The sequence below is a fragment of the Galeopterus variegatus genome, unplaced genomic scaffold (assembly GCF_000696425.1).
Source record: "Galeopterus variegatus unplaced genomic scaffold, G_variegatus-3.0.2 Scaffold88, whole genome shotgun sequence".
In the NCBI taxonomy this organism is placed as follows: Eukaryota; Metazoa; Chordata; class Mammalia; order Dermoptera; family Cynocephalidae; genus Galeopterus; species Galeopterus variegatus.
This window is the reverse complement of record NW_007726199.1, coordinates 976812-990868: the sequence shown is the minus strand read 5'-3', so window position 1 is coordinate 990868 and position 14057 is coordinate 976812. Positions and strand designations below refer to the sequence as shown.

Sequence of the window (14057 nt, the reverse complement as noted above, 5' to 3'; positions counted from 1 at the left end):
TCTATAGAGATGATCATATGGTTTATGTCTTTGCTTTTATTGATGGGGTGTATCACATTTATTGATTTACATATGTTGGACCAACCTTGCATCCCTGGGATGAATCCCACTCGATCATGGTGTATAATTTTGTGTATGTGTTGCTGTATTCTGTTAGCTAGTATTTTATTGAGGATTTTTGCATCTATAGTCATCAAGGATATTGGCCTGTGGTTTCCTTTTTTTGATGCATCTTTATCTGGTTTTGGTATCAGGGTGTTTTTTGCCTCATAGAATGAGTTTGGGAGAATAGGCTCTGAGAAACACGGTTTTAAAAGAAGCCAAAGTGTTTTTAAGAAAATAACATTTACTTTTTTATTTTTAAAAAAAGATTTATTAAGTAAAGCAGACTATTTTCCTTAATATGATTTAAAAAAAAATTTTTAAACAAAAAATAACATTCTAAATGGAGGAATATTTGAAGGTTTAGATCTGTAAAAGATTAAATACCCCATTTCTCTACCTCTGTAAGATAAAGTTTTAGAGATGAGCTCTTATTAATGAATTTAGAAGGAAAAAAGACAAGATGGATATAAAAAGAAGTTCTTCTAGTATGACTGTTTATAGGTATTCCAAATCACATTTCTTACAAAACCTAATTGAATCCTCTAAAAAGTAAACAGCAAGTTCAGACAAATGAGTTGTATGAAATAAATCTGTAAAAATCTTTTTTATTCTCATATTTCAGTAATAAAGAATAAAGTAGAAAATATCATTTGCAATCTCAGCAGAAACACTAGACACTTGGAAATCATCTTTATATAGGCCCTAACTAAATTTATAAAGAAATTCGATTCATTTAACAAATATGTATTGAACATTAGTCATTCTTCTAGGTATTATAATGAACAAAATAAACAAGTGGGAGAAATTATTTTGTTTTGTACTTTTATATAAGAAATGCAAAATGTAAGCAGAATACAAATTTTCTGTTCCAAGGTGCTGGGAAGAATATATACGAATAGAGCTTGGAACACCACAGTACAGGTGTTTTTGCTAGTGTATGTAGTTGGCATCAATAATTCTAATGTAGAGATTTGGAAGGGTAGAGCCAGAAATAAATCTAAAACCTAACTTGTAATTATGAAGAACAAATCCTATCTCCAAAATATACGTAGTACTCCAATTGTTTTTTCCCCAGGAGTTGAGGTCACTCACTATAAGACTTACTGGTACAATTATTCATTTTCTGACCATGTTAACATTGTTTTTTGTGTTACAAGTGTAATGTTTCATTCCATCATTGAAACTTGATGTAAAAAATGTCATTTAAAAAAATGTGCTATTAGACATTATATGTGAATGCAGTTATAGCTGAAGCCCTGTTTAATTCTTTGTGCCAAAGCAGGACCGACAGAATTATGAAGAGGTAATAAAATATGAAAAAAAGTTACTAAGTGATGGGCAACAGCACCTTACAGAAAGCCTGAGAGAAAAGTGCTTTAGGATAAAAGTAAGTACCTACTGTTAAAACTACACATGAATATTGGTACCCTTCCAAAGGCTTCCTGAAGCCTAAAATGTAATCATAGGAACCTCTGTGGAGTAGATAGGTAGTGCTCAGTATTTTTATAAACGTTATCATCTAATACAGGTATGTATTTGTGTGTATATGTGCATACATAATACAAACAAAACAGTGGGGGGTTGTAATTTTATGGTCTCACTACAAAGGTGATATTCAAGACAATACCTGAAAGAGGTAAAAGGTTGAGCTGTATAGGTAGGTATCTGGGAGAAGAGCATTGTAGGCAGAGGGAACAGCCAGTACAAAGCTCTTGAGGCAGAAGCCTACCTGGTGGGATCAAGAAACATCAGGAAAGGCTAAAGCTACTAAGAAATGCAGTCAGAGAGAGAATGGGAAAGAGGCAGGCTGTGGGGCCTCAAAAGGACTTGGGGTTTTATTTAGAGTGAAATGGAATCCACTGGAGAGTTTTGGCTGCAACAGAGACATGATCTGACTTACATTGTAAATGGATAACTGATTGTTGTATTGAAAATAGAGCAGAAGTAGAAAGACCATTGGAAAGATGAATTTCAGTAATCCAGGCAGAGATGATAGTGACATGACCCATAGAGGGAGCAGTGAGAAGTGTTTAGATTCTGAATATATATTTAAGGTAAAGCCAACAGGATTTACTGTCACCCCCGTTAGATTGCAAGATCCCTCAGGACTTCTTGTTGTTTATGGATGTATCATTTGGCACATTCCTGGCAGAAGTCAGTATTCAAAATGCTACTCCATGCTGTAATGTGATTCATCCTAAAACAAAAGGCAGGAATATCCCCTCCAACATCCCAGATTAATGAACATGTAGCTTTTCTTCAATTATTAAAAGCAGAGGGATCATTATTGTGAGAATCCCCTTGTTCTATTGTTTAGTACCCTGTGCTTTAGAATAAAAGTAAGTGCACCCCGTTAAAACTACAAATGAATATTGGTACACTTCCAAAGTCTTCCTGAAGTGCTTATTACATGATTGTAGCAAACAACTTGAACATTAACAGGTTTTGCTACCTGTTCTCTGACCAGTGTGTCACCTGCCTGGCCTCTAGTCATTTGAGTTTATGGGCCCAGGTTTATTGCTTGTCTACCATATGCCAGGTACTGTACTAGGAGTTTTGCTTCGTGAGGTAGATTTTATTGCTTCATTTATAAACAAAGAAACTGAAGCTCAGTGACGAAGTTTATCAGTTGCCCAATGTTACACAGCTAATAAATTGGTAGAATCAGAATTTGAACTCAGGTCTGACTATGTTTAAAACTTGGGTATAGAAACATTTTTACAAATATGATTTTATTTCCTTCAAGCTTAATGTATGTATCTGTTTTATAGGTTTTATATGTATACATACACACACATATATGCATACACACATATAAATTTTTTTTTCACTCTATCCCCTTGAAAACTTTGTGTGGCAATTAATCTTCATGTTGTAGTTGATAAAATGGTTCAGTGACTTCCCCAGTCAAGAGGTGGCAGTGCTAGAGTTCTAGCTCTGATAAAGGGTTAGAAAACAGATTCTAGGCAGGTAATAGAAATGTGTGAGTGGCTATACCAAGCTGACTAATAGGCAGTTTTATTCTTAGTCACTTGTTTTACCTGCTGACTCATACTGCCCAGTATACACATAAGCCACCACTCAGCCTTGAGTTACAATACATACTAGAATGAATTCACTCAAATTTCTTGTCAGACTTTATCAATGCTTGTTCAAATTATGGATGTTCAAAAGTCTAAAAGAAAATACATCAAAATGATGGTTGTTTTTGGTTTTCATTGCTGTACAATTGACCCTTGAACAATGCTGGGGCTAGGGGTGCTGACACCCCCCCTCCCCGCCAGTCAAAAATCACATACAACTTTTGACTCCCCAGAAACTTAACTACTTAACTATTATTTAAGTATGTAGAGTCCCAGGAGGAGCCGTGTCATTACTTAAGTAGTGATTAAGTATTTAACTAGTTAACTGCTAACAGCCTACTGTTAGGTAGACTACTTAACTGTCATGCAATTATGACATACCTAACAAAAAATTTTCCAATATATTGAAAAAAATCTGTGTATAAGTGGACCCACATGGTTCAAACCCATGTTGTTCAATGGTTTTCTGTGCAAGGGTACTTCTGAAAGTTCGTGGAAAAACAGAATTAAAAGATAATATGAATCTTTCAATTGACTTTTGGAAGTACCCTCATATTTGCCTAAATTTTTTAAATTTCCACAATAATTATGTATTTTGATAATCCAAAATTGGTAATAATAGTTTCCTTTTGTTTTTTAAACACAAAGGTTTTAATTTATTTGTCTTCTACAGAAAGTTTTAAAACATAAGTTTTGTTACAATTCTAGGGTTGGCATTACTTGTTGTTAAATTAGAATGAATTATTAAATTGAATGAATTCTAATTTCCTTTAGGAGCTTCTGAAGAGATACTCAGAAATGGATAATCATTATGAGGATTTGAATATACTGTCTCTTGACTTGGAGAAGGAAATTGGAGCACAAAAAGAGCTTACAATTAGAATAAAAGCAAACCTCTCACTTCCGTATCAGCAAACCAAACAGATTCAGAAACTTCTTACTGCAAATCAGAGATGTTCTATGGAATTCCATAGAGTCATGAAGAAACTTAAGGTACCACCTTTTTTAGTAATATCCTTTTAAATATTGTTGTAAATTTCAGTTACAGACTTCAGTGTCCTTAAGTTATTTAAGTCCTGCTTTGAGAGTTGGCATATTTGTGTTTTTCTTTTTTTGTGAAATTATTTATAAATCAAAAGTGGAAACAAGCTAAATTCCAAAAAGTGTCAAAATTTGGTGGCACATTTGCTATTTGGTATACTTACTACCAAATTAAAGATTATGTGGTTCTGAGAATAGTTATGTTCGGAATCGTCAATACACCTAGCACCTGTTCATTCAACAAAACCCTAGCTCTGCCTATGGGTCTAGACACTATCAGTGTGCTCAAGATATGAGTAACATTTCAAAGATCTCATAGTCTAGTGTGTAAGACAGACATTTAAACAGGTAATAAGTGCAGTGATAGAAGTATGTAGAGGTTATATGACATACTGGATGAAAAGTCACAGATGAGACTATAGTGGAAGCCACATTCAAGTAACAAAACTTGGACTTCATTCTGTAGATAATGAGGAACCCTCGGACAGTTATTTTAAGTGGTGGCAGTAACAGATTACCATTTAAGTACTTCACTACAGAATAAAGAAGAAATGAGTTTGAGGGAGATAAGCCTGGTAGCAGAGAGAAAAGACAAGAGGCAGTTACAGTGGTCCAGATAAGATATGGTGTGACTGTATTACTAGGGAAGGTTTCATATGGCTGAAGAGGACAAAAGGGATTAAGGAAATATTTAGTAGCTTAAAATGGTAGGTCCACATGATTGGTAGTGGAGGTAAGCAAGAGAAATTTAGATGGAGTTCCAGGATTCAGGCTTAGCCAGGTTTGTGGATGGTGGTACTACTAACTGAGATAAAAAAAGGAAGAACCAAGATGGATGAGGCAGAAGAGATTAGGTGTTTAGTCTGAGATATTTTGAGGTTGATATACCTATGATAGAATATCCAAGAAGGAAAACCAAGTAGTCATTTAGTTGTGAGTCTGAGGTTTGGCATGAGAGAAATTGGGACTAAGATTTGCAATTCATCAGCATGTAGGTAATAGATAATAACATGTGTGAGTAAGATCCAGAAAGCATAATGAAGAATAAGAGCCTTTGGATAAAAAGAGAACTCTGGATAACATAAATGTCCGGGAACTAATGACAGAAAAGGGAGTAACACGTTGCTTCGTGGATAGAAAAATCAGAGACAAGAGAAAACCAAGCAAAAGTGCTATTGTTCAAGTCAGTGGAGAAAAAGGTGTCAAAGATGGAGTAGTCAAGAGTGGCAAATATTTCTGAGAGCCAGAATGTAGACTAAAGATATCCTCTCAATTTGGTGATATAGAGCTCATTCAATGACCATTATCAGAGCAGTTTTAATTGGGTGATGAGAGAAAAGGCCAGATTATAAATGGTGGAAGTTGAGGAATTGGGGAGTGGGTATCTTCCCCATGTAGGTAGATTGCCCCTCAGGTTCTGATAGTTCTTCCACAAATCCTGGCAATCAGAAATCCAGAACTTATAGCATTCAAATTTTTGTCACCTTGAAGTCAAACATCTAAACGTGCTTTACAAGGAAGTCTTGAGGTATGTAATACCGTCTTATTGATTACACGATCAAGGTGGGCAAGAGAGGATGTTAAAAATGAATCTCGGGTATCTAACTAGGAATTCTGGGTAATTGGCAGAATAATTAACCAAAAAGGGAGCAATAGAACAAAGGGTTTATAGGGAAAGGGATCATATTACATTTTAAATATATTGAATTTGAGTTACTTGTAGGACATCCATGAAGTATATCACTAGGAAACCAGAAATATGGAAGTAAAGGTCTGGAGGTTGTTCTCCCAAGATTCTGAAAGGAAAAAATTGAATAGAAAGAAGCTCCTTCCTTCTTCTTTACTTTCTTTACTTTTCAAAGGATATAGATAAACAAGAGATGCCATCTCATCTCATAGTCTCAAGTGATTAAAACTTCCTCTATATGTGATAAAAGTTTCATTTTCCAATTTGTTTAATTTTTTTCTACAAGTATGTGTTAAGCTATATTACAAAGATAAAAGAAGAACAACATGAATCCATCAATAAGTTTGAAATGGCTTTTATTGATGAAGTGGAAAAGCAAAATGAATTACTAATTAAAATACAGTATCTTCAACAAGATGATGGTGTACCATCCAAAGAATTAAGGGACCTCAAATTGAACCAGAAAATGGATCTACATATTGAGGTATAACTTATTTTAAATGTTAGAAAGGTACCTTTTCATGTACTTACGACCATTTTCATTTACCAGGTATTAAATTGATCTGAAAAGTGAAAACTGACCAGACATAAACTGCCAAATAATGGACTAGTCTCCCTTCAGACCTCCACGGATACAGGAAAACAGACTTAACATTAGCGAGTAGAAATTCGTAGAACCCCAGACTTAAGTTTCCAAATGCCTTCCAAAACTTCTTACGTTTGTGAGTAGGAGTCAGAAACCTTTTCATTACGGTAGCTCCACATGGAATGTCTTGCTTTCACCCAGCAATATGAGGCTGGTATACAATTCATAACATGCATGGAAGGCCTGCTGTATATTTACAAAAGTCACATCCAGCAGCGCTTCATGTACTGTAATAATTACTGACCGATTTATCATTTTGACAGTTTTTAATTCTAACAAGTGGAATTTCTAGACATACCTCTCTGTTACATAGCATATATTGCCAAAATGTTATTATGCAAATAACTAGAATAAAGGTTTAAATTAGAATTATATTTCTTAGTTTACTTTAAAATATTAAGAAGAATGAAAGTCTAGTAGGTATTTTCCTCTTTTTATGATATACATATAATATTGGGATAAAAACTTTCCTAATATTGAGGTGAATCAATGCTTATTTTTCACATAGGAAATTATTAAAGATTTCTCAGAAAGTGACTTCCCCAGCATAAAGACTGAATTTCAACAAATCCTAAATAATAGAAAAGAAATGACACAGTTTTTGGAAGAGTGGTTGAATTCTCATTTTGATATAGAAAAGTTTAAAAATGGCATCCAGAAAGAAAACGATAGGATTTGTCAAGTAAATAACTTCTATAATAACAAAATAATTGTAAGTATTAATTTTTATTGTACTACTTTATTCTTCTTGTTTGCTTTAATTTTTCTACCTCATTCTTAAAAGGACTCAGAGCAACTTAATTTTAATTATGTTTTCTTTAATTTATTTGTATATGCTTTATGCAAAAATTGATTTCGTAAAACATGTTCTTCCTCTAAAGTATTATGCTTCCTTAAGATAATAAAATATATTGATTTATACTTACAAAGGTAACAAAATCTTGTGTAATATTCAGTTTCTGTGTGTGAAATCTTTTTTATTTTTTATTAAATTGACACATAATAGTTGTACATATTTATGGGGTATTATGTGACATTCTGATAAATGTATAAAATGTGTAATGGTCAAATCATGTTAATTAACATATCCATCATCTCTTACATTTATTATTTCTTTGTGTTGGAAGCATTCAAAATCTTCTCTTCTAGCTAATTGGAAGTATACAATAAATTGTTAATTATAGTCACCCTACAGTGCTATAAAACACTGGATCTTATTTCTACTATCTAGCTGTACTTTTGAATCTGTTACCAATCTTTCATTATCCCTCTCTCCCCCACCTTTCCCAGCCCCTGGGAATGACTATTCTCTCTACCTCTATGCAGTCAACTTTCTTAGCTTGCACATATGAGTGACAACAATTGTTGTCCCTGGTTTATTTCACCTAACATAATGTTCTCCAAGCTCATGTTGCTGCAAATGACAGGATTTCATTCTTTCTTATGGCTGAGTGGTATTTCATTGTGTTTATATACACGTTTTCTTTATCCATTCATCCATTGATGGATACTTGGGTTGATTCCATATCTTGGATATTGTGAATAGTGCTGCAGTTAACATGGGAGTGGCAGGTATCCCTTTGACATGCTGATTTCCTTTTCTTTGGATATATACTCAGCAGTTGGATTGCTAGATTTAAGTTTTTGTTTTGTTTTTGTTTTTGTTTTTTTTGATCAGTAAGGGGATCGCAACCCTTGGCTTGGTGTCGTCCACACCACGGTCAGCCAATGAGCACACCGGCCATCCCTATATAGGATCCAAACCCGCGGCCTCAGGGCTACCAGCACTGCACTCTCCTGAGTGAGCCACGGGGCCGGCCCTAGATTTAAGTTTTTTGAGAAACCTCCATGCCATTTTCCATAATGGCTGCACTAATTTGCATTCCTACCAACTATGTGTAAGAGTTCCCCTTTCTCCCCATCCTCAGCAGCAATTGTTATTTTTTGTCTTTTTGATAATAGCCATTCTAACTGGGGTGAGACGATAGCTCATTGTGGCTTTGATTTGCATTTCCCTGATGATTAGTTATGATTAGTGAGCATTTTTTTTCATTTACCTGTTGGCCATTTTTAGGTCTCCTAAGAAATGTCTGTTCGGCTCATGTGCCCATTTTTTAATCAGATTATTTCTTTTTTTGATGTTGAGTTGTTTGAGTTCCTCGTATATTCTTGTCAGATGAATAGTCTGCACATACTTTCTCCCATTCTGCAGGTTGTCTCTTCCCTCTGTTGAGTATTTTCTCTGCTTGCAGAAGCTTTTTAGTTTGATATAAACCCATTTGTCTGTTTTTGCTTTTGTTGCCTGTGCTTTTGAGGTCTTCTCCATAAAGTCTTTGCCTAGACCAATGTCCTGAAGCATTTCCGCTATGTTTTCTTCCAATACTTTCATAGTTTCAGATCTTACATTTAAGTCTTTAATTCATTTTGAGTTGATTTTTGAATGTGAGAGATGGTATCTAGTTTTATTCTGCATATAGATTTCCAAATTTCCCAGCACCATTTACTGAAGACACTGTCCTTTCTCCAATGAATATTCTTGGTGCCTTTGTCAAAAATCAGTTGGCTGTAAATACATGGCTTTGTTTCTGGATTCTATATTCTTTCTATTGGTCTGTGTGTCTGTTTTTATGCCAGTACCATGCTGTTCTAATTACTGTATCTTTGTAGTATATTTTGAAGTAAGGTATTATGATGCTTCCAGCTTTGTTCTTTTTGCTCAGAATTGCTTTGGCTATTCAAGGTCTTTTGTGGTTCCATAAGAATTTGGGGATTGTTTTTCTATTTTTGTGAAGAATGTCATTGGTATATTGATAGGGATTGCATTGAATCTGTAGATAACTTTTGGTAGTATGGTCATTTTTGCAGTATTAAATCTTCCAATCCGTAAACATGGGATGTCTTTCCATTTAATCGTGTCCTTTTTAATTTCTTTTATCAGTGTTTTATAGTTTTCTCTGTAGGGATCTTTCACCTCCTTGGTTAAATTTATTCCTAGGTATTTTTGTTGCTATTGTAAATGGGATTGCTTTCTTGATTCCTTTTATAGCTAGCTCATTATTGGTGTACAGAAACACTACTGATTTTTGTATGTGGATTTTATATCCTGCATTGTTACCAAATTCACTTATCATTCATTTATCAGTTCTAAGAGTTTTTGGGTAGAGCTTTTAGGGTCCTCTAAATATATAAGATCATGCCATCTACAAACAGGGACAATTTAATTTCTCCTTTCCAGTTTGGATACCCTTTATTTCTTTCTCTTGCCTAATTGCTCTACCTAAAACTTCATTACTGTGTTGAATAAGAGAGACAAGAGTGGGCATTCTTGTCTTGTTCCAGCTCTTAGAGGAAAAGCTTTCAACTTTTCCCCATTCAGTATGATGCATATTAATTGTGGGTTTGTCATATTTGGCCTTTATTGTGTTAAGGTACATTCCTTCTATCCCTAATTTGTGCGAGTTTTTATCATGAAGAGTGTTGAATTTTATTAAATGCTTTTACACCTATTGAGATCATAATATGGTTTTTGTCCTTCACTCTGTTGATAAGACGTATCATATTTATTGATTTGCATTGAACCAACCTTGCATCTCTGTGATATATCCCACTTGTTCATGGTCAATGACTTTTTCAATGTGCTGCTGGATTCAGTTTGCTCGTATATTGTTGAGGATTTTCGCATCTGTTTTCATCAGGGATATTGGCCTGAAGGGTTTTTTTGTTTTTGTTTTTTTATGTCTTGTCTGGTTTTGGTATCAAGGTAGTGATGGCCTCATAAAATGAGTTTGGAAGAATTCCCTCCTCTTCAATTTTGTGGAAGAGTTTGAGAAGAATTGATGTTAATTCTTCTTGAAATGTTTTATAGAATTCAGTGAAGCCATCAGGTTCTAGACTTTTCTTTGATGGGAAACTTTTTATTACTGACTCAATCTCATTACTCGTAATTGTCCTATTCAGGTTTTCTATTTCTTCTTGGTTCAATCTTGGTAGGTTGTGTGTGTCCAGGAATTTATCCATTTCTTCTAGGTTTTTCAATTTGTTGGAGTAGATTTGTTTATAATAGTCTCAATGATTCGTTGTATTTCTGTGGTAATAAGTTGTAATGTCTCCTTTTTCATTTCTGATTTTATTTGAGTCTTTTTTTTTTTTCTTGGTTAATCTAGCTAATGGTTTGTCAATTTTGTTTATTTTTTCAAATAAAACAGCATTTTGTTTTGTTGATCATATGTGTATGGGGTTTTTTTCAGTCTTAACAGTATTTATTTCTCCTCTGAACTTTTATTATTTCTTTTCTTCTGCTAATTTTGGGTTTGGTCTACTTTTGCTTTTCTAGTTCCTTGAGATGCATCATTGTTTATTTGAAATCTTTTTATTCTTTTGATGTAGACATTTATTGGTTTTTTTAAAAATATATAGATAGAAGTTTCTGACCCATATCATTTTTCTTTCCTCTGAAAAACTTCTTTTTAACATTTCTTGCAAGGCAGGTCTACTGGCAACAAATTTCCTTAATTTTTGTTTGTCTGAGAAAGTTTTTGTCTCCCTCAATTTTGAAGGATAATTTCACAAGGTCTAGAATTCTAGGTTAGTGGGTTGGTTTTTTTGTTTGTTTGTTTGTTTTTCTCTTAACACTTTAATTATTCCACTCCACTCTCTTCTTGCTTGCATGGTTTCTGAGAAGTCAGATGTAATTTTTATCTTTGCTCCTGTATAGGAAAGGTGTTTTTCTCCTCTGGCTTCTTTCAAGATTATTTTTCTTTATCTTTGATTTTTCTGAAGTTTGATTATGATATGCCTAGATGTAGTTTTTTTGGCATTTGTCCTGTTTGGCATTCTCTGAGCTTCCTGGATCTGTGGTTTGGTGTCTAACATTAGTGTAGGGAAATTCTTTGTCATTATTTTTCTGTTTCTTTTTCCTTTCTCCTTGTGATATTCTTATTATATGTATATTATACCTTTTATTGTTGACCCACAGTTCTTGGATATTCCATTCTCTTTTTTTCAATCTTTCTTCTCTTCGCTTTTCAGTTTTGGAAATTTCCATTGACCTATCCTCAAGCTCGGAGTTTCTTTCCTCAGCCAGTCTATTAATGAGCTCATCAAAGGCATTCTTTATTTCTATTAACAGTGTTTTTGATCCTTAGCATTTCTTTTTTATTTTTTCTCAGAATTTTCATTTTTCTGCTTACATTATCCATCTCTTCATGCATAGTGACCATTCTTTCCATTAAAGGACCTAGCATATTAATTATAGTTTCTTTAAAATTCCCGGTCTGATAATTCTAACATCCCTCCCCTTTCCAACTCTGGTTCTGATGCTTGTTCAGTCTCTTTAAACTGTATTTTTTACCTTTTAGAATGCCTTGTAATTTTTTGTTTTGAAAGGTAGGAATGATTCATTGAGTAAGAACAATTTGGGTAAATAGGCCTTTAGTAATGTAGTGGCAAGATATGCAGGGAGGAGAAGCTTTCTACCACCCAATGACTAGGTCTAAGTCTTTTGGTAAACCTGTGTTCCCTGGGTTGTGAATTTTACCAGTGCTTCCCAGTCTTCCCTCCTTAGGTGGAACAAGATAGCTGGAGGGGGCTGAAGTTGTATATTTGTCTACCCCCATGTGGAAGGTTAGATGGAGCTAGAATTGGATATTTCCCTTCCTCTACATGGAAGGTGAGTGCTTGCTAAAATTGGGTATTTCCCTTCTCCCATTTATATTAGGCTCTGATAAAACCCCAGCATATTAGGCTGTGGTAAAATAGTTTCTCCTGAGCGCAGGCCTTAAGAAAAACAGAATACTTTTGTTTTATTTCACAATGGTTCCTTTTCGCTTTCCCTGCTGGAATCAGGAAGGGATTTCTCCACTATTTACTGTGAGGACTGGTAGAGCTCTTGGGGGTAAAACACACAAAAGTGTGGGGGCTCACAAATAATTTGGTTCCCCTATAGTTTTTAACTCTCAGAGTTGTCCATACTGAGCCTCCAGTAGTTCATCAATTACAGTTCAGGTTTTCCTACCCCATGACTGGTTTCTGCAAATATTTCTGCTCAAGAATTTCTGCTCTTTTGCCCTTTGCCCTGTGACCTCATTTTCCTGATGGTCTAAGCAAAGTTGTTGATTTTTTAGTTTGTTCCACTTTATACTTCTTATTAGGATGGACTAGCAACTTCTAAGCTCCTGACATGCTGGACCAAAAACTACAAAATTGTGATTTTTTTTATCATTGTCACCAAGGTGATCAGCCCTAATGTACTGATTCATAGGAACCAACATTGCTTAACATCAGTTTGTTAACTTGTTTGACTTTTCAGTGATTGGTATTTTCATTCTGCATTCTGAAATAATCCCTTCCCCATATAATTGGTAAAAAATGTAGTAATCAAGAGGTTGCTTAGTTATATGAAATTGGAACAAAAGGAGCTAGACTAGTATTGTAGTTTCTAAGATTCATTTTATATTTTATTTGTTTGGGTAGTTCTTTTCTAATACATGAACTTCATCAGGGAACTATATCTAAATCACATTGAAATAAAAGGTAATATATAAGAAAAAAAAAGTTTTCCCATGGGTAGTTCATCCCATTTGTAGAATAGCCAGAGTTAGCAAGTAGTGATTGACAATTTAAAAAAAAAAAAAAATAGTTTTTTCCACAATCAATAGAGAAAGGCACAAAACAATGTTTGGATAAGTTAATCTTTATATAATTTATTGTTTTTCTTTGAGTAATATTGAGTGTTCGGTTGTGATTAGAAAGTAGGGATTTCTACTGTATGAACCAGCATAGATACGTGGCTTTTCTGAATCCCTGAAAGTAGGAATTGATAATATTGTATGGTGTGAAGTCAATAGTCCAGAGCCAAGAAGAGTCTAAGGTGCCAGCAGAAACACAGCTAACTTAAAATCCAAGCCTGGTAGAATGACCAGAAAGCCACAAAGAAGCTATAGATAAGACCAATAAGGCATTTGTGATAAGAGCAAAAGGTACATTCCATAGGAATTAGGAAGTAAAAAAGATGATATGAGTAATTTCAGAGTTCTTTAGCTTTCCATGTAAAAGAGAACATAGATTGACTTACTCCTTGCATAGAAATACAAGATTTCCAGGTTAATTACCAAAAATCAGTGAGTTTTTTTTCCCTATAAACACTGGGATTAATAATGAAGCAGGAAAATGGATATGTACACTTAGGTGTCACTTAAAGATGGGGATACATTCTGAAAAATGTGTCCTTAGGTGATTTCATCATTATTCGAACATCATAGAGTTCATCTAGGTTACATAAACTTAGTACAGGCTACTACACACCTCCAGCTCTATTATAATCTTATGGGACTTCCATTGTATATGAGGTCCATCATTGACCAAAAAGTCATTATGCAGTGCACGACTGTAATTATTACATTTACTAGGTGTGCTCTGCTATTAGATATTAGTTAATGTTTCATTTTCAGCCATAACATTTATACTGATTTTAACCTGTACAATTCTTCAGTTCCTC

General features: G+C 34.3%; 1 protein-coding gene across 2 annotated transcripts in view; it reads left to right on the top strand.

The window, feature by feature from the left end:
* CENPE (centromere protein E, 312kDa) overlaps window positions 1–14057 on the top strand; it is a 78838-nt gene that overhangs the window by 52046 nt on the left and 12735 nt on the right. The window contains exons 37-40 of one of the 2 annotated variants that reach the window (XM_008580932.1): window positions 1385–1492; window positions 3963–4181; window positions 6203–6400; window positions 7071–7274. In XM_008580932.1, the coding sequence (XP_008579154.1) occupies window positions 1385–1492; window positions 3963–4181; window positions 6203–6400; window positions 7071–7274 (729 nt within the window). The remainder of the gene's footprint in view (window positions 1–1384; window positions 1493–3962; window positions 4182–6202; window positions 6401–7070; window positions 7275–14057) is intronic. The other variant, XM_008580925.1, reaches the window with a different exon arrangement.